The sequence below is a fragment of the Typopeltis vanoorti genome, chromosome 20, assembly GCF_054136105.1.
Source record: "Typopeltis vanoorti isolate ZY-2024b chromosome 20, IOZ_Tvanoo_1.0, whole genome shotgun sequence".
Lineage (NCBI taxonomy): Eukaryota > Metazoa > Arthropoda > Arachnida > Uropygi > Thelyphonidae > Typopeltis > Typopeltis vanoorti.
The window spans coordinates 104,591,027-104,611,919 of NC_143568.1; the positions used below are offsets into that span (position 1 = coordinate 104,591,027).

The 20,893-nt window shown below is 34.4% G+C and overlaps 1 protein-coding gene across 3 annotated transcripts in view; it reads right to left on the minus strand.

Annotated features, from left to right (window-relative positions):
- Positions 1-3,385: 3,385 nt before the first annotated feature.
- The window catches only part of Traf4 (TNF receptor associated factor 4), a 203,036-nt gene continuing 185,528 nt past the window's right edge, over positions 3,386-20,893 (minus strand). For all 3 annotated transcript variants that reach the window (XM_090409828.1, XM_090409826.1, XM_090409827.1), the window contains 2 exons: positions 13,038-13,193; positions 3,386-11,492 (listed from right to left, as the gene is read on the minus strand). In XM_090409828.1, the coding sequence (XP_090265954.1) occupies positions 10,878-11,492; positions 13,038-13,193 (771 nt within the window). In that variant the 3' untranslated portion in view covers positions 3,386-10,877. The remainder of the gene's footprint in view (positions 11,493-13,037; positions 13,194-20,893) is intronic.

Below are 20,893 nucleotides of genomic sequence, written 5' to 3' on the forward strand. Positions count from 1 at the left end.
TCATATGTTTCATTTCAAAGCAGTAGTTAATTGTATTTACTTTGAATGCTCTCCAGGGAAGCTCCAAATCTTCCTGTCCCTTTCATCACGTGTTCATAATCAGGGACTGTTGATATTGACAAATTCGTTTATATTATCACTGTCATCCGAGCTAGTTTTCTGTTACCAATAAAAGTTTCGCATATACTTCACACATGAAAAAAAGCTTAAACAAGTTCGTGTGTGGCGATAGTAACTCGCTTGCAGTGGTAAACAACCCCTCCCTAACAGCCACTATACTGCAGAGGCAATAAAAACAAGTACTTTTATTATGCCAGTGAATAAGGTATGAGGAGTCTGTGTAATATATTTCTCAACAAATAGTGCCATTAGAGACAACTGGGATAAAAACACTAATTAATGAATCACATGTCCCCTCATACTGAAACAAAACCATATGTTGCATCGGCAAACACAGTATCTAACTAAAAACTATTGTTATTAATGAGATGTGTGTGAGTTCGATTTCCCAAGGCAGCAATAAAATTCAACCGAATGTGTTAAAATTCGTAAAAGTGTTAAAACTAAGTAATATATATATAATGAATGTTATGGCAGTTTCACATATGGAATTCGGTTGAAGAGAGTTAGCATTTCAACTCAATTGTCAGCTATGCTTTTGTCTTTCGGTTGCGTGATCTTTTGTTAATACCGCACCAATCATATGCACGTTTTAATAACATGCCTTTGCTGTCTGTTTCGTGTTAGGCTTAATTACCGTAAAGGGAGAAAAGTCACAAAAGAGAAAAATGTTCCTGTCCGGGGATTCCCTTATTCAGGTAATATTCACTAATTTCATGTTATCAGTCTGTGGTGTGCCAGTATTGGTAAGTGGTGATATTATTTGATCTATCCTAGGTTAAAAAATTTAACCCTGACATGGATAAGTGGCTGATAAAAAATAAAAAAAAAAATTCCTGCGAACAATCAGAAACAGACTCAAAAAAAGAACAGTATTTCATATTTTACCAGAACAGCCCTCGTCTTCAATAACCAAATGCTAAGAGGCAAACAATGTAAATATGCATTTGATTTTTGCAATATTCACTGTGTATGTTTTGTATTGAATATAAATACAATAAATATATCTCTCTATTACGATTTTTTTTTTGAGGAGGGCCGTGAAATATTTTAATTTTTGCAAAGGGGGCCCTGACATCCAGAAGTTTGGGAAACACTGCTCTAGATGACCCTTGACTATATCCCATGCACTACTACCACCCTTGCCCTGCAGTGTTTTATGCCATGGTACATAAAACACTGCAGGGCAAGTTTTAAGCTTCTTCCTATGTCATAATAACCTGGCTTGTAGTTCCACAAATACCCCATAGAATATTCCTCATGTTTTACAATCTCCCAAGTCAAGACTGCATAGTCACTTTCACCAGGGTCACCTTGGTTATGGATAGCTCTTCTGATCCTATGACTAGGTCCAATACTCTCACATCTATAGTTGCCTTCATCACTTGCTGCCTTAAGTAATTATCTCTTAACAGGTGTATAAATTCTATTTCCTTCCTGCCATGTGATCTTTCTTCCTTTCAGTCTATATCTCCATAGTTGAAGTTGCCCATAATAATAATTACTCGACCTGTACTCATTCTACTAATTTGGTGATACATGTTTTCCAGATCATCTGTGGAATTCCATAGACTATAGCAACAACTAACTATATTTTGTCTTACTGGTCTTAATCTCACACGAGATTGCTTCAAATGAACAGCCATCCTCTGTCTCCTATTCTTTTTGGTTGCAATTCATCTGCTGTCATCCACAGAATTACTCCTTCCCCCATCTTATCTTCTCTGTCTTCCCTGAAAATACTAAACCCTCTACATTCAATCCCTATAACTACATCATCTACTGTTAGCCAAGTCTGACTAATGCCTATAACTCTTGGCGATCCATGGCATGGTAGCATACTGCACGTTGTTCAGTCTTAAAAGATTATTTGCATTTGCTCTGATTTTCTGTTCAAGTTGAGAGTTTCCAAGGCAATAAAGAATATGAATTATTTTGATGAAAAATCTGTTGAGTATACAATCTTCCTTCTTTAATTCTCTGAGTTGGAAATCCATTTACTTCAGACTGATGACATTAGATGCATCATGTTTTCGTACATGTTATTTACATATATATGAATCCATATGATGAGAACTATATTTAAAACTTAGCTACATGGGCCTAAACTGTATAAAAGCACTCATTACAATTTATATATAATGAATATTTTCACTTTTAGAAGTTCAAAGCCTGTAGTCATGAGACTGAAGTGTTAGTAGATAGCAAGTTGAAGTTCAGCTGTCATGTAGCAAAGATTGCAAACACAACTCAAAAGATAATTGCAATGCTGAAACTAACTTTCACATGTAAAGATAACTATGTCATTTTGCCTCTTTACAAGGCCTTGATAAGACCTCACTTGGACTATTGTGCACAGGTCTGGTTTCTATTGTGATTCTGTTACAGTGGAGAGTTGCAGTGCAAAGGAGTGTGTTGAAAATGATATCAGGATTGTGGAATACTGATTATGAAGACAGATTGAGAATTTGTAGACTGCAGTCTACAACAGGAGAAAGAGGGGTGATATGATTGTGAAGTACAAACTTCTGAAAAGGTCATACAGGATTTCAGTAGATGAAAATTTTCATTTTATGGAGGGTGGAGAAAGGACTAAAAAGGGGATGAAAGCTAGATTTTTCTCTCAGAGTGGTGCATGATTGGAATGGATTGCCATTGAATGTTGTGAGTGCAAGCAGTATGAATAAATTAAAGAATAAGTATAATAGCTCGTGCACGTAGCCTCCCTCAATCAGTCCCCGACTCTTAATAAAAATACAGTTTGCAATATTACCAGGGGACTTGAGGTCGTCTAGGGTGACAGTAATGTGAACTCAGCAAATTATCCAAATCTCATTTTATACCTTTATTGTACATGTATCTACTATCAAATTATGCTCATGTGATCAGCAGAGAAACCTTTTACTCATGTTTGAACCTCAGTTGTTTATGAATATAGAACAAGGACCATACTCCCATATTGTGTTGGTATTCTGCTCCTAACCACATGGCTCTTAGAAACCTCTCCCCAAAGTTGCTACTTTCACCTATGAACCAATTTCTTATTTGATGCACGTTATTAAAATGCTTTTGTACTAAAGTAGTTTCAGGAAGTGTATTTTGTGAGTCTTTTCATTTGCCATGCATTTGTTACTTCATTTGCAGAGAACAGTTTGTTGTAGCATTGTTTTGGCTGGTGTGAGATGGTTCTGTTTCAAACAACAGCCATGTATGTACATGCATATGATAGTGTTGAAAAAAGAAAAAAAAAAAATTGACATTCAAATCATAACAGATATGGAAGACATTTTATTTCACACTTCTACAATCTTGCGTGTTAATGACTAGCATGTAATATAAACATCCGGTTTAATAAGAAATTCGTTCTATGCAACATCCAAGGAACAGACACGTTTGTGTACAGAAATACAAATATCAGTAGAAGTAAAAACAAAATTCATACTTGCACAAAATTATGTTTCTTTTGGTAATACCACATTTATTACACTTTTTACAAGCCTTTTGATACTCTGGAGTGTCAGACTGAGGTATGTAATATACCCTCTAAACAGTGTTCATTTTAATAGTTCAGCATCATATAGGATGGCATGAAAAACAACATAAAATTGGCCCCAGATATTATGCGACAGACATACATGAGTTAGATGTAGAAGGAATTTCAAATGAAGTGAAGGGCTGCGAGAAGTAGGTCGTGTATGAGTAACCTCTAATACTCACAGAATTTTTAACCCCCTCCCAGATTCTGCATTAGTGCTTATGCTAAGAAACATGCTATCAGAATGAAAGCATTCACTCTTCACTAACAGATAACTTGATCTTTATTTTAAAGAAGTTAACTTTCTCATTACACAAAAGAATAACTCATGCCACTAATGTTGGCCTAACTAATACAAGCGACTATTCTCTGATATCTATGGATACTGCACAGTTTTGCAATAATTTCCAAGTTATGTGCAGCAAATGCAAACTAAATGTATGAATTACAAATAGAAAAGAAAAAAAAAAAAGTAATCCAACACACTGGTGAAAGCCCTGTAACTCCCAGTTATTTGCATGTTGCATCACAGATGTGTAATAAAGTCACTCATTCTGTAAATCATAATGGGAATTTTGGTTTGAAAAAAAAAAAAAAGCAATGTTTTGGGTAGTTGAGCTTGATATATTATTCCTTTGTGTATCAAGCTGTTTCTTCTAAATATGCATATCAAATTTGCTAATATGATTACCATGATAGATAATTTAGAGGTTTACAGTATGTTTTACACAAGATACAGTTTTTGCAATTAGATTTTTTAGGTTTATATGGACTCTTTGGTAGTAAGAGATACAGCAACGAAAGAGGGTCCATATAAATCTAATTACAAAAACCCTAAACCATTGTGTAATGAAAGACTATGAATGGCCTATAGCAGTGGTTCCCAACCTTTTTCCACTTGTGTACCCCTTTTAAATCCATTTCTATAAATTGTACCTCTTGTTTTTAAATACTGACACTTTTGTTCAGTGCCTATCTTAATGTAAAATAGTGGAAAGGAGGTTTTTCTATCATTACCGATTATTTTCCGTGTACCCCTTGGGTACGTATACCATCGGTTGGGAACTGATGGCCTGTAGTTTATGAAAAGTAAAAATTTTATTAGGTACTATTGGGTTAACCGGAACATGAAATTGTGCAGAGATTTGTCTGTGAGAGAGTGACTGCTAGATAAAATCCTTTTTTTTAAATGACGATGCCTTATCAAAACAAACCAAAGAAGTAATTTGCAGAAAAAGAAAATCAAATTTTTTTTTTTTTATAAAGATATGATCAACAAAGCCTAGTTACAAGCAAGGTAAAACATATTTCACAATCTGATAAGAACTATGAAGACAGCAGGGAAATGATTATGTGCAGTAGAAATAAATACACTAATGTGATTAAAGAAACTGAATTACATTTGAACATATATGAAACAATAACAAGTAACATCACTTTCAGAACAATTTCACTTATATGAACATTAAATGTGAGCATAAATACTAGTTTAGTATTTTTTTTTTTTTTAACTTAAAAGTGGCATTTAATAGAACAAATATCTATACTTGCTGTGTTGAGCATTAGACATACAAATTAGGCAAACATTTCAAACAACTACATACCCTAGCTACACAAAGGAATCATCTGTAGCTCGCTTTAAATTTTTAATAAGAATGAATATAATATACGGTATCAATGCATTTCTTTTCACTAAAAAATGACAATTCATAACATTTTACTTGACAACACATTTAGCCAACATTATTTTATGGACTGCTTCAATAATGCTTTAAAACAATTGTTTCACACTTTTAACAAACATTATACCACATATGTTTGAAACGTGCCCTTATTCTTTTAAGGACTGGTGAAAAATGTAGAGCATCAAAAATTGATAATCATGGTGATTTTTACATTTCGTCTACCTTTATTTAATAGGCCTAATGGCTTGTTATTTAGCTCCTTATAAACCTATTCTTGATATAATGCAGCAATTCCTGTTTCTGTCATTGAATGCGTTTGGCTCTCAGGTTTATCTGTTTTGCTGAAACAGGGGACCAGATAACGTGTGTTCACAATATGCTCTGAACCCAGGTCTTCCCAGTCGGTATTGCTACCACCTACTTTACGGAGTATTTGATTTTTACATTAATTTCTTTCAAGTTCGGATTATTTTCAAGGTAAAGAAAAATAGTGGAAAAACAGGCGAATTGTTTATTTATGAGGAAAATATGAATTTAGATGTTAAAATTCACTTTATCTTGTATAAGGCTTTATATATGTGAAAATTAAAATTGGCAACAGTCACTCTTGCCCTAGGAGCAAATTATCCAGTTACTTCTAATTAAATAATACAGTAATACTGGGGCCAGACAAAAAATGCTGCATTTAAAAATTTTTGTCTAACCTTTTACTGTGTGCTACTGCAATGAAGATGAAGTATCTCTGCATGTACATTCAGTTTATAACTAAGCACAAAAATTCCAACAAAAGCACTAAACTAAATCACCTGCATTTAAGTTCTGTGGTGTGGTAAAGTGGTATGGTTATACAAGTGCCTCATGCCTTCATAGAACACCTTGATTTTTTTAGAAATAAGTTTAATAAAGCAGACTAGTTTCAGAATTTTTAATAATATTAATAAGAACATTCACGTAACATGAGCGAATACGTTACGTGTTAAAACATATCCAGTTATCGAAATATTGTTAAAAATATCACTGCAGTGATGACCTCTAATGAGAAGCCTCAAAGTAAAAGCATCACTTTGGTTCTAATATAGTCAGTGTGCTCTAAAATATTTATTTTTTGCATGTATAGTGCAATCAGTTCTAAACTTAGACCTATTATTAAAAAAAAAAAGTTATAAAGTTCAGGGTTTTTTTTCCCTCTTACTATTAACCCTGCAGAGGTCGCAGCTGATCTGACAGATACAAATTGTTTAATATAAATATTCTTACACACATCCAGTGTATAGCTTGGAGGTCATGACTAGCTGCGCATGCAGCTATTACGAATGATGTTCCATACTGTTTATGCGGTCAGTTTTGGTTTAACATGTTATATAAAGGTTTGCGATATTTGATAGTAAATTGTATCTGAGAGATATCACGAACTCTGTCAGTATAGTATTGGTTTAGTTTTTTTTTATTATTATTTATTTATCGTTGAAAATGGCTGGAAAAATATATCGATTGGATAATCTGTCAGATGTTTAAGAGATTTAGCGAATATTACTAGTCCGATGATGAAAATGATAGAGTTGAATGTGAAAGTGATATTTGATAGTAAATTGTATCTGAGAGATATCACGAACTCTGTCAGTATAGTATTGGTTTAGTTTTTTTTTATTATTATTTATTTATCGTTGAAAATGGCTGGAAAAATATATCGATTGGATAATCTGTCAGATGTTTAAGAGATTTAGCGAATATTACTAGTCTGATGATGAAAATGATAGAGTTGAATGTGAAAGTGATATTTGATAGTAAATTGTATTTGAGAGATACTGCAAACTTCTATGGCAGTATAGTATTGGTTTAGTTTTTTTTTTTGCTTTGTCCAACATTTTCTAGATTGTAACTGAAAATAAATAAACCATCGTGTATTATATTTGCAGTATTTTTTTAAAAATACTATTGCATTTCAGCACATACTCGTAATGAATGTATCTCTCAGATACATGCGATCAAAGCTGTAATTTTTACGACCGCAACCTCCGCATGGTTAAAGAATCAATTGTTCGAGTGTCCAATGTATGCAGTTTTACTGAATATTTGACTTCTTCCCCATTCATCAGAACCAAAGGGGGCTTAGAGTTATATGCAAATAGGTCTGTGTTTATATCTTAAAGAAAAAAAAAAAAGGGGGGAACATTTCATTTTCTAATTTAGGGAAAAAAAAACAAAGTACACTGCTTAACAAACTTAACAGAGCAAAATGTTTTCATGAATATTTTTTAATAGTGTCTCTGAAGTGAATAGTGATATAATAAGCATTCTGGCATGCAAATTACACATGCCTATAAAAGCACCAGGCTGCAATCACATCACTTCATCCACTTTTTTGGTTTGATTTTTTCAGTGGGTTAGTCACATCTCCAGTACCTTCAAAATTGTAAGTCATCATCATTTAAACCAATCTGGCAGGTCATCGGATGGAGCTGGGCAGTTGCCGTAACATGTCATGAAGTGTTGGCTGTCTCAGCACACTGGACGCAGTTTCAAGAGACGTGAACCATTCATTATAAGAAGATATGGCCAAGGACTGCAGACTGTTAAAGAAGACTCATTTCAGGTGGACTATGCAAGGAACCCATTGTTTGTATTCCATTAACCACAAATCATCACTCATCAAAATTGGTGCCATGAACATGTGACCCTAACAAATCAAGTACAGTTCTGTTTCCTGATTCCCATTTTAGTCTACAAATGGATTCCAGATATGTGAGATCTGGGGAAAACAACAAATGCAGCAGCACCTTCTTTCTAGTATCACAGAATTCTGGTGTGGGGAAGAATAATGATTTAGTTGCCACACTCCCCTTTGTGTTTTTGACAGGGATACCATAACTGCACAAAAGTACGAAGAACAGATCTTCAAACCTTATGTGCAAGTTAGTAGGGGTGCAGTTGACCTAGACTTTTTTTTTTCATGCATAACAATGCCACTGCCCAGATAGCTCAAGTGATAGAGGAGTATTTTGAAATTGAAGATATCCAATGACTACCATGACCAGCACAATCATCAGACATATCTGATGGGATGTTGATATCCTTGGGTGTCATGTTGCATGCCAACAACAATGGAATTTGTTTCCACAGAATCTTATAGGCATCCTTATATCGAGCGTGATCCATTGCTGTCAGACCTGTTTAGCCATTGGAAGGAGATTATATTCTTACTGATGTTATATGGCCATATTTTCAAAACATACTGTGTTGACTCTGTTTTTTGGCAATTTTTATACCTGTACATCACCTCTCACTGTCTTCCTTTTTGTTGTTCTACTGTACCCCATCATGCCAAATTTTGTTATGCTTCATTGCAACCACACAAGATAAACCATATTTTCAAAGTATTTCATTAATTTTGTCAAGCAGTATATAATGTTTTGTTACAATGTGTACTCCAAACTTGGAAATTTGAAGTAAAAACACATGATGAAACAGCAATATATTTGTTTAATGCACTATATCTATTAAACTAATCAATATACTCCTTGATATTAATAAAAAAAATAACATGAAACTAATTCAAGATAATTTTTATCTAAATTTTTCCTCTTCTACCATGATCTGTCATTAAATTTGTGAAGACTGCATGTTTTAAACAGTTGTGTTTAAAGTTTTACATCAACTTACATGTTACATAAAACTGAGTTCTAGAATAGCAGATTACAAAACCAATAATAACATTCTCTCCTCTGAGTTATTCCATAAAGAAGATTTGTGAATTTTAATATTTTCTTTGACATCTAGCCAACCTCTTTATGAAAAAGCTACTAAAGAGAATTGCTAAAATGTTCCAATGAAAAATAAATGTTAGACTGTTTACACAGCCAAAACATGTCTTGGCATTATTGTTCCCCTGGTTTTATACTGGTGTCCAAAACCTAAGGAAGAACACTATTTCTGAAGGTTACAGCCACAAATTCAAACGAATCAGCTTGCGATGATTTCAAGTAGAAAACAGGTACACATTCACATTTTCGAATCTCGCAAAGATTTCACGTGATTACTGTGCTAAATGAATTTTGTTTGAAGGAAGCTTTTTTTCCATGAAAGAATAAAGTTGCAAACTTGGATTGCTCTGTAATGTCTCAAAGAAATCATCTAGACAATTTCACATGGGGAAGAATTATTGAAAGTTTGAAGAAGGGTGCAGAATTACTGATGTTGCCAGGGAGTTTGGAATCTCACATAGTGTTATATCCAGGCTCTGGGCAGCATCTCAAACAAATGGAATGGGTTCCAGATGTTTGCTAAGGGTTGCCCTTGCTCTACCATGCAGCACGAAGACAGATTTTTTGGTTATAACACCAAAACGTAATTGACGCACCAAGCAGTGGTATGCTAATATCTCGACAAACCGTGGAAAGTGCGACACATAGGCCTGTAGTCTGCATCCCTATATCAACAGCTCATTGTAGAGCATGTTTTCAGTGGTGGTGTATCCATAAAAATTGGACAAGACACCAGTGGGCTAATATACTCTTTACAGAGAGTTATTTTAGTCTTTCAGATTTTATGCCACACAACATTGGAAACTGCGGATATTAAGTGAACAGCACACTCCCAGATCTCAACCCCATAGAACACATTTGGGATGCAATAGGGAGACTTATTGCTGCTCGAAATTCCCCCCTCCACAAAACAAATAAGGCCTTATCCTTGCTTGAGGAGTGGGCCAGTTTGCCTGAAGAACAGCTGAGGTGCTAAGCATGGTACAACATTGTGAGGGCTGGATGCATTCCATACTGAAATGTCTCTCTGCATAGTTTTCTTAAACTGTACATTAATTCTTTAACTACGTCCTTAGGAAATTTGTAACTTTTGCCAAAAATATATTTCAATTTAATTTGTATAAAATTTATAATCCATTTTTCATGTAATATAATTTATTAGTATGCTGGCAATAAATTTATGTCCACATTTGGCTGTAGTCATGAAATTTTTATATACACACACACACACACACACACACACACACACACACAGATAAAAATGTAGTTCATCCTTAGCTTTTGGACACCACTGTATAATCACAGTGCTTATTGTGATTGTTTCTGGCATTACATACATTTATAATGCCAGTACATAAACAAAAATGCAGCCTTACCTAAAGCATGCATGCTGATATTTTAATTGACCGTTTATCCATACCTGGCCGTTCTAAGAATTGAAAATGTATTTGATATATTAAAATATATCAAACGCAAACAAGAATTGAGGGCAATCCAAAAAAGTAACAACATTATACAAAACAGTCAACTTTTCTCTGGTGATAATAAGACATGTAAGAAAAGTTATTCCTATTCTAACAAGCAACAGTCACTGCACTCAGATGTGATGTCCAAAATTTCTCTTTCACTTCCCGAAACTTTCAGTATGAGAAAACTATAAGTATCTAAATCATGGTGCACACCAATTAACATTCACTAGGTAATGACTAATTAACCGAGCCTTTAGCTCAAGGCCCTCCGAATGACTTATAAAACTAGAATCTACAAAATTCAACTTCAGACTGCAATAATCTTACTGGCATCTACCTTGACTTTGACGAACAGTATATCATCTTTAACATAGTTCCTCTTCTTGAGGGTTTCATGTGACACAAAACGTGGAAATCCAAATCCAAGAGCATCTGGTTCCTTGCTTGGTCTCTGAAAATTCTTCCACGTGGGATCAGGGACAAAGCTTTCTACTATGTTGCAAGCTTTATCGGATGTTAGGGCTTGGTCATACAGAATGAAAGACACAGTGTGGGAGAAGGGCCATGGCAAAAGAGAGTCGTATTCACCTGGTAAAATTTTAATGTACACTGAAATATGGGTGCCCTCCCCTGCACCATTACCATTGAGAAAAAGAGTAGCCATTAGTTTGTAGCCATGTTGGCTGGTATAAAATGGTATACTGCATAGTTCATAGCTTTCTTTTGCTTTAGCTTCTGCCATCTTTTGAGCATAGTCAGTGATCTTCCAGAGTAAGACACCTGAAGTATTGAGGGTAAGACTTGCTAAAGTGGAACGAAGTGTAGAAATCTGATGCTGCTGACGTGACACCAAGCCACACATAAGCATGAGATGGGACTTGGCATTATCCTCCATATGCTGGTCTAGAGCAAATCTGCTTCCCTGTAATGACAGAAAGAAGGTATTCAATTTAAAAAAAGGCATTGAATGAATTCAGTAGCCACTAAGTAAATAATTGATCATACAAGAAGGTAGTCGTGTTTTTTTTTTTTTTTTTATTCTAGTAGTTTTAAACAATTAACTTAAATGATCTAATATTCTCTAAATTGTAAGAAGCACATTTTTACTTACTAATCACAACATTAATCTACTAACAAAAACAAAGTGGCTGGCATTACAAACTTGTCTTCCACACTAACCAGTAGTTAGTTGTCTTTTACTAAAATAAAAGAGTTAAAAGTCCTCATTTTGGCAATGCAAAATGATATAAATCATGATTTATATCATTTTGCATTGCCAAAATGAGGCCTTTTGACTCTTTATTTTAGTAAATACTTTACACACCAACCGAGAGTTCGCTTATGAAAAATACACCTCTCCGACACTTTGAGTTCCTTAGTACTGAACGAGAGTTTTTGCTCTCTTAAGGTTTCTGCTTGGTCTCCGAGGAGAACCGAAGTTCGAAACAGCTGTCAGGCCAGTGAAACCTTATCAAAATGGACCCATAGGAGGCAAATATATCGATGCTTAGGCAAAGCAATCATGTCTCCTATAAGGTCCAGCTAGGGCAACTTGTAAATGCTGGCGAGCGTATTCCCGTAAGCTCTCTGGTCAAATTTTATACGAAACTTTTAGTTTCTGTATTCGGCTTTGAAATAATGCTGGATTTAATATCCACTTGATTTATATAGTTAATTGCCTGTCCACACAACCTCCAAATCTGCTTGGAGGACTACAACATCATTTTTCTCAATTCTAACTTTGCACAGTTTGCAAACAACTTCGTATCTCAGCTTGAATCATTCATGGTAGCCTTATTAGAACAAAATTGTCACTGCCTATTTTGAAATACAGCTTATCAAGCACAAATTGTTGAATCCAATCAATACCATAGTGAGGTGAACAGCAAACTGGCTAATCTGTTTCCCAAACCTATCTCTCTTAGTTTAAATACACCTAACATGCAACAATCTGTCAAAGACCTCACAAAGTCTAGCTATAATCACTGAATATATAACCTCTTGTTTTGGGATGCATGTTGCAGTCGCTCTCATTAAACAAGCCCGAGATATAAAACATGCATGGCGTGTTATCTAGTTCTATCACTTAACATCAAGTATAATTTATACATATTCACTCATTTAAGTCCTCCCTCTATCCCATCACTACTCAAGATTGAAAGCAGTTATGTTCACCAACACAATACACACCAATGAAATACTCACTGAATAACTATTGTCTGCAGCAGTTACTGTTTACATCAACCGAAGTATTAAAATCGTTCTTCCTCCTACTGTGAACAACTGGCTGTCACAAATGGGAATTAATGCGCTACATTGTGTACTTATAAAGTTACACTTAAAATTCACAAAGTAATATTAATGCAACGGTTCTTTTATCTTTGTGTTTTAACTACATACATACCAATAAATTGCAATTTTTGTATGCATTTCCATAATCAAAACTAAGGAATTATTTTTGGCATACCTTAAATTTGCAGCCCATGTCTTTGAATGCACAATGAAGGGTGAGTGCAGAGCATTGATCTGTCATGTGGCTTTCCATTTCCTCACGAGGAATTTTAACTAATTCACAACGGTTGGGGCATGGCAATGGATATCGAGGACACTTTCCAGTGTGGTTCTGAAATAAACAACATATTTAGATATTCAAGCTCTGCTGATTATTTAAAGACTGTATTTCACTTACTTATTCACCCATCAACAATCACATGTACTGTGAACAGATTGCAACCATCAAAATTCAGTAGTATTACTGACTGCAGTTTAAGGATTTCAAGAGATTCGATAAGTCAATTACCATTTAAAAAGAACTAGATATCAGTATCGATGGTTGAAGAAAATTAAAAGTATTCTAGACTGTTTAATAATGTTTTGAACCGTTAAAGTGCAAATTATGATGTATGCTCTAGAAAACATTAAAGTTGGGATCATGGGGAACAACATGTAATAACCTGAAGTTCATGGAACGCTTTTCAATTATGACTAATGCTTATTTATATGCCATATTTGCTCATACAGTGGTTTTAGCAATAAGATGCTGCTGTGAATCAACTTATCCCCCGCCCAGTCTTTGTGTAAATCAGTTTATGATGGCATTGCTCACTACATCTGTGTTTTGGTGTTTAATGTGAATTATAAACAGTTTGACTTATTTTATTATTGTTAATAATGGCACATAAAATTTAGAATAAAATGCTGTTACTTGAGCGAAAAGAAGAAAATGTGTAAACCTATTACATTACATGCAGAGTAACATTATTAAATTTAGTGCCGATGGCATGCTGAACACAGAGAAGCTGCAGGCTAAACCTACCTTGCATTAATGTTGATGCATTGTTAATACTACAGTTATCAGTACAATTGACTATCTTATTGCTGAAATGGAAACAACTTTAACGGTGTAGAATTATAACGAAACACACCGGCTGGCATGTTTCCTTAAACCAAAGCTGTTCAGAATAACTTTTTCATTTGTACATCTGACAAATTCTTTGTTTACAACATCATTTTCATGTTTAGATTTCAGACTACAATCATAGTTTCCACATGCACGCTTAAATGAATGTAATGGTTTATTAATGTTTTAAACAGTCATAAGTGGGGGGTGAGAAATATATGATGGTAGTCAAACCTAGCATGTCATGTAACTGGGGTCAGTTTGTACATGTTCCTATAACACCACATAAATCAAAAGCTAATTTTTTAAGAAATGAAGGAAAGATGCATATAAAGATCAGGCCAACATAAAAACTATGAATATTTATGTAAAAATGTTTTGCTTAGTTTTTGTAATTTTATTTCAGGTTTTATAGTTTGGTTAACTAAGGAAAAAGAGTTATGTATTTAGTTAAACTAACATTTTTCTGCATTATCCAAAATCACTTAAGATGAAGCATCTTGCTAGCCTTAATGATATCATATGTTACCGATTGAGTGGGAACTCCTGCAATGAGTCAGCAGACTCATTGCAGGATTAATTACACCAAGATCTCAATTATTTAACCACATTGGAAAATCAGTTTTGTGTAGGTAGATGGTGCCATTGCAGGAGTCATCTAATATTGCACATTTTAGAACTATGGGCAAGATAACACTTAGCTCATTCAGAAACCAAACATGGTACTCTTTTTTTTTTTTTTCCATGCCACTTAAGCTTTCACCAAGCCAGATAGTCCTGTCACTTGGGACATTTAAAATTGTCCAAGAAACTTTTCTGATATATTGTATACCTACTTACAACTCAAAAACCTCAAAGTAAATCATTTACAGCTTTCAGCACATACAAACTGCATGTATAATATACATATAGCAACACTCAAAGTTCAAAATGTCCCCCTTTTGCCTTCACGTATGTCCGAAGTCTGCAAGTCCACATACTGATGGCAGTATGCATCCAACAGAAACATTTAGAAACGTAACTGCTGCTCACTCTAAATCCACCTTCTGGCTGGCAATGCTGGGGTGTCTGTTTTTGCAGTCTGCTCTTTCAAGCTTCAACCACGATTTGAATTCCAATGGATTCAGATCAGGACTTCCAGATGACGAAGTGTGGTCAGGCACATTTGCCTCCTACCACTGTTGTATGGTCGTTGCTTTGTGTGCAGGGGTTGGAAGATCCACTGCTTACCGTGAAATAAACGTGTTCAGGAGCTGTACCACAGGTTCCAGCATGGTGTCTTGATACACTATGACATAGGTTTTGACCCCTTTCTTGCAGAAATGCAACTTGGATACTCCCGATATGTCACCCCCCACAGGATGATGACCTCTCTGAATCCTGGGTGCTGTGCAACTATCCAGTGCATATATCCAATCATTTTGGCAGTTATATGATTCTTCAATGGTTAAAATCTTCTCATCTGTGAAGAGGATATCTGTCTGTTGTTTGCATACCATCAGAGAAGTGCCTTTGATTTTATCACCCTCTGCCACATAAGTTATGTTCCTTGCTAGTGTTTCTGTTGAGAATTTTACAGGGTATTTCACTGTTGCTTCCCCCCCCCACACACACACACATCATTTTATCTGGGCTTGGGACTGGCCTATAGCTGGGTCATAAGTATTCATGGCTCTAAATCCATGTGTTCACAGGGGCCGGCTTCCTGTTCTGAGGGACGAAAAACCCTCTACCTCCGTATGAGACAGGCTAACTCCCCTTTAGTCAAAAGAGACCGAATAAAGGTTCCTCGCATTATGGACAGGAATCAAGCCCAGGTCTTTCCAACCAAAGGGCTTTGTCTATACCAACTGAGCTACAGAGGCTCTGAGATAGTTCAAAAATCCAGATGTTAATGTTTTACATTCAAATATACTGAAACACCAATTATAATATTCCATAAAAATTTGTTTAAAAATATATGTTTTGAGGAACTCTCTAAAAGAGATCCTCTTTTAGATTTTTCTATTGCTGAGATTTAGATGCTACAGATATTGAATTTAAGAACAGTTATTAACAAAACTGCAATATTTGATCTTGGAATTAAATAAATTAAGGAGGATAAACCAAATGCTACATAATTAGATGCATAAGGCATTACAAACTAGGCTGTGAAAGTGCTCTCATCCTTTAAAGAAAAAGAATTGCTGCAATCAAAGCATTGGTAACCAGAGTTTTTCTGTGGGAAAGAGAAATTCATCTAAACTGAAAAAGCTTTTGTATGCAGGTGAGAAGCAGCAGTTTAGAAATATGAAACTTTAGTTGCAATTAAAGAATACATTCAAATTAAAATAATTTTAACACTTCAATGAAATCATACAGGTGTTTTCATAGCTTGGATGTTTTCAAAATTCATATTTCATTTATTCCATTTTGCTAACTATGAGTTACAATTTTTATGCACAAGATGGCGCCACAAATACTAACCACCAAGCTATATAAGAATATAAATGGATGGGATACTGAGAAAACAAACAGGATATAGAGAAGATAATAGTAGTAGGCAGTAATCAGACTTGGGTTGCAACTCAGTTTTATATGGAAGTTAGGTTATTGCCTCCCAGAAAAAACTCAGACTTTTGTCTCCTAAAAACAAGCCATGTGGAGAATACACAACCATAGCAAATAAGATTATGAAGAGATTAAGAAATTCACTTAGCTTTAAAATGATGCATTAACAGATGAGATGGATTAGATCTCAGGAAAGCATGTTGTACCAACTTACTGAAGTCTAGAAAATGCAATTGTAAAGATAATATTTGGAAAATTCAGAATTGTTATTTTCTATTTCAGCCACTTTTAACTAAAAACTATTAAAATAATTATGAAACTGCTATTTCAACCCCCCCTTCTTAAAATAAGAAGCTTGACCTGATGTTTGATATTAAATAAATACAGCCACCATTCAGTTTCAAATTTTCAGTTGGATTATGAACAAACCTAAAGCCTAGTGCCAGAACTACATTAACAATTAAGAGACCCAAAAATTAGAAATTTATCATTCTGACTATTACTATTAGACTATTGATTTCCAAATGTTATTACTTCAATGTAACTCGCCCACATTATAAAACCTCCACACTAAGTAATTGTTTTACAAATAAGGTGCTAAACATTTCTCTTTTGCTCAAGACGTTACTTCACCCCTGAACAGCTGTTAACATTATACAAGTCACAAATCCGCCCAACTATTGAATACTGCTCTCACATATGGGGAGAGGCCCCTAAAAGCTCTCGAAATGTTCAACTCAATACAGAGGAGAGCAATTAGACTTATCAATGATCCATCCCTTACCAACTGTCCCCCCCACTTTCACACAGATGTTTGGTCTCTGCAGTATGTTTATTCTACAAATATTTCCATGGGAAATGCTCATCGGAAATATCATCAATAATTCCCCCGCTCAGTACTAAGCTCATTGGAACACGTGCAGCTGCTGCACAACATCCCTTCACAGTACACCTAGAAACAAACAAAACAAGTTTCTTTTCCTCTTCCTTCATCCCTGCACTGTGGAACAGTCTCCCACCTGCTGTGTTTCCTAACGAATGCAATTTAAAGTCATTCAAATCGAATGTAAACAAATTCCTCCTTTCCCAACCCAGCACCCATACATGGTACTAATGTACTATAGGTTGACCAACTAACCTCCTGTGTATGGGCTCAACAAAAATAAATAAAAATAAAAAGTTTTAGGAATGTTATACAGGATGGCTCATAAATAACGTAGGGTGCAACTAACTCTTAACTAATAATCTCCAGGTTTTTTGTCCTGATTAATTAGTTACGAGTCAGGAAATCATGACAAAAAATTAATAAAAAAAGATATTAAATGTTTAAACCCCATTATGACATATAGGGCCACCCTATATATGCCCACAAACATCAAATGCAAGTTCAACTTCCAAGCCTGAAGCTAACTGCAGAACAAACTAGTAAATTTATTCAGAATTAATTTTTCTCATGTTTTTTTTATCATTTTTTTTTTGTTCATTATCTAGTTATGATAAAACTAAACAGGCATTTTAAAAATGAATTTCATGAAACTAAGATTTCCTTATACATAAGATTCCCTCCTTCATGAAGCCAAGAAACTAATCCTCTCGATGTTGAGAAAATGTTTACTGATATTTGCAAAACCAAAATCTTTGAAAATATTTGTGTCAATCCTAAATGCGAAGATATTCATAATAGAGAAAAGTCTAAAAGACACTGGAAACAGTAACATGAAACATCTTAGGCCTTACAGAAATAAGGAAAAACTCAGATAACCGATTTGAAGAGGGGAGACTTGTTCTTTCCTATTAAGAAAACCAGGAACCAATATGCAATGGGATTCTTTCTTGTACAGAAACCAAACATAATAGATCCGAAGTGACACTTAATGCTTATGTCTATCCCCAAACAAGCTTTTGTGTGATATTTGAGGACTTCTATAACATAGATGTTGCATTAAATTAATACAGTCATAGCCAGTAATTATGGGGAACTTGGATGCACCAAGGGACAGCAATATGGTGTCAGATTTCAAAACCCCAGAGAAGAAAAGTTCAGTTTGTGCCAAGTGAATCCTGGGAGTGACAAATTCCTTTTGCACAAAAAAGAATGCTGACGTGATGTTACCAAAATAATCTGACACCTGAAATAGATCACATATTAGTTTTTGAACTAGTAATCTACTTCAGGTGTCAAATTATTATCGAGAAGGCAGATGAGTCATTTTAACTATAATACAGATCATAGATTAGTTTGAAGGACCATTCAGACCAACCCTAAGAAAAAGAAATAAATGGCTTAAAATAAAGATGCCAAAGTAATTCAGAAGAATAGATACAAAACGAAATCTCAGACACCTAGCTACTCGACTAAATGGAGACAGCAATTAAAGCCATGGTTAATATTCAAGGGAAAAAAAATGTTCTCACCAAAAAAAAAAAAACCAAGGACTTATGAAAAAAAAATTAAAAAAATAAAAATAAATAATCAATCAAAAATTCCATTTGCAGATTTCCAGGCAGTTCGTTGCATTTACTTTGCTAAGTAAGAAAAAAAAAAGATAAAAACATCCATGGTAAATAATAAGAGAAGATTATGATCACAGTTTGATCCTATTATGTAATGGATTAAATTATGTAACTTAAATAATTGATGTCCTCTTGTTGTTTCTAGATACATATGCTCCCATGCAAAGGTTCAAAGTCAAAATTATAAGAATAAATTGTAAAATAATTATGTACATGCACATTGAAACCATTCGGCCATGTACGTTTAACACTAATGGTTTCACTGTGCCTGGGAAAGCAATCTTGGTTCAAATACTGACTTAAAAACTATATTAGTTTTATCTTGGCTTTTTTTTTTTTTTTTTTTTTTACCTCTCCAGAATAAGCTAAATGAGTTCATCTTAGATGGAAATGGTAGGATTTTTTCTCCACACACGCACTTGGACAAAAGACACTTCAAAATGCTATTTTTGCACAGCTTAGAGAACTCCTTTGTCTGAGAATGTAATTTTGCAATATGTATTCTTAAAGAGAATAAAAATGGCTGATCTTATCCCAGTAAGATGATGTTAAATGATAAAAAATTTCTCAACCTGAACAAAAAGGACAGAGAAGATTGTGCAAATCCACATAAGTGTGTAGATTATTACACCCATTTTTTTTTTTTTTTAAACAAAAGGCAGATCCATAGAAAAAAAAAAATACAAATTTTATGAGGACAGATTGAGAGAATGTAGCCTTCAAAGTTTAAAGAATAGACAGAGGAGAGGAGATATGACAGAAGTTGTATCCACATGGTCTGAGTGAATTATTGGTTAACATATTATTCAGAAAGAAATGTGAAAGTTTGAGTGGCTGAAAACTGTCGTCCCTTAAGTCCCTGGTCTCACATCCTGTGTGCATGTTATCTGAATCAAGCTTAAAAAGTGAGAGTTATTGCTTTGGACATAAACTGATTGCTAGAATCCTCAATCCCACTAGATAAACTTACTAGTGGTGAGACAGAAGAAGGAAATGCAAGCGGGTGACATTTTTTCATGCCTGTTCAATGAGCATTGACATTCCACTGATTTGGGCCTTTAATAAAGAAACGTGCATGTAATATTTCTAAGCATGATCTTCTCTTGACAGTTTCAAAGTGCTATTTTTGCACAGCTTAGAGAACTTCTTTGTCTCAGAATGTAATTTTGTGATATGTATTCCTGAAGAGAGAAAAAAAAAAAAAAATTAAACACACAGATACAGAATTAATCCAGCCCATAGTAATGGAAACAAGGCGGCTCATGCATAGGTACTGAGGAACTGTAGCACCCCCAGTTTTTCTCCTCGATATATAAATATATTTATTAATTTATTTATATTTGCTTATAATATTTAATTTTATCATCAACAATCTTATACAATTCTCTTATTTTGTATAAAAAATAATAAAAATCCATCTTGTAGCACTTAGGAGGGCGCTAGCAGCACTGTGTTTACCACAGTGTCATATTGCTACACGCGCAAGCATATGCACGTCATAGTGAAATGCGAGCTATTAGCGTAATGCGGCACTGTCCGTCATGCAGTTCCACTGTTGTTTATATGCAGTTTGTGCCAGTAGTAGTAGTGTCCATAGTGCTCATCGTGTTTACTCCGTCTGTTTAAATATTTGGACATTACAATTAAAGACATAACATTTGTTATAGTTTTTATTTTACAACATTATTGGGGTTATGATAATGATTTTATTTTTAAGTAATTTTGAATTATACTAAACTGTATAATTTTATTGATAATAAACAATATTTTTTCATGTTTGTTTTTTTTTTAATTTTTACCATAATTTTGATATTTTATCCAAACTCGTATACACTGTACTTACAGTGTGTATGTTATAT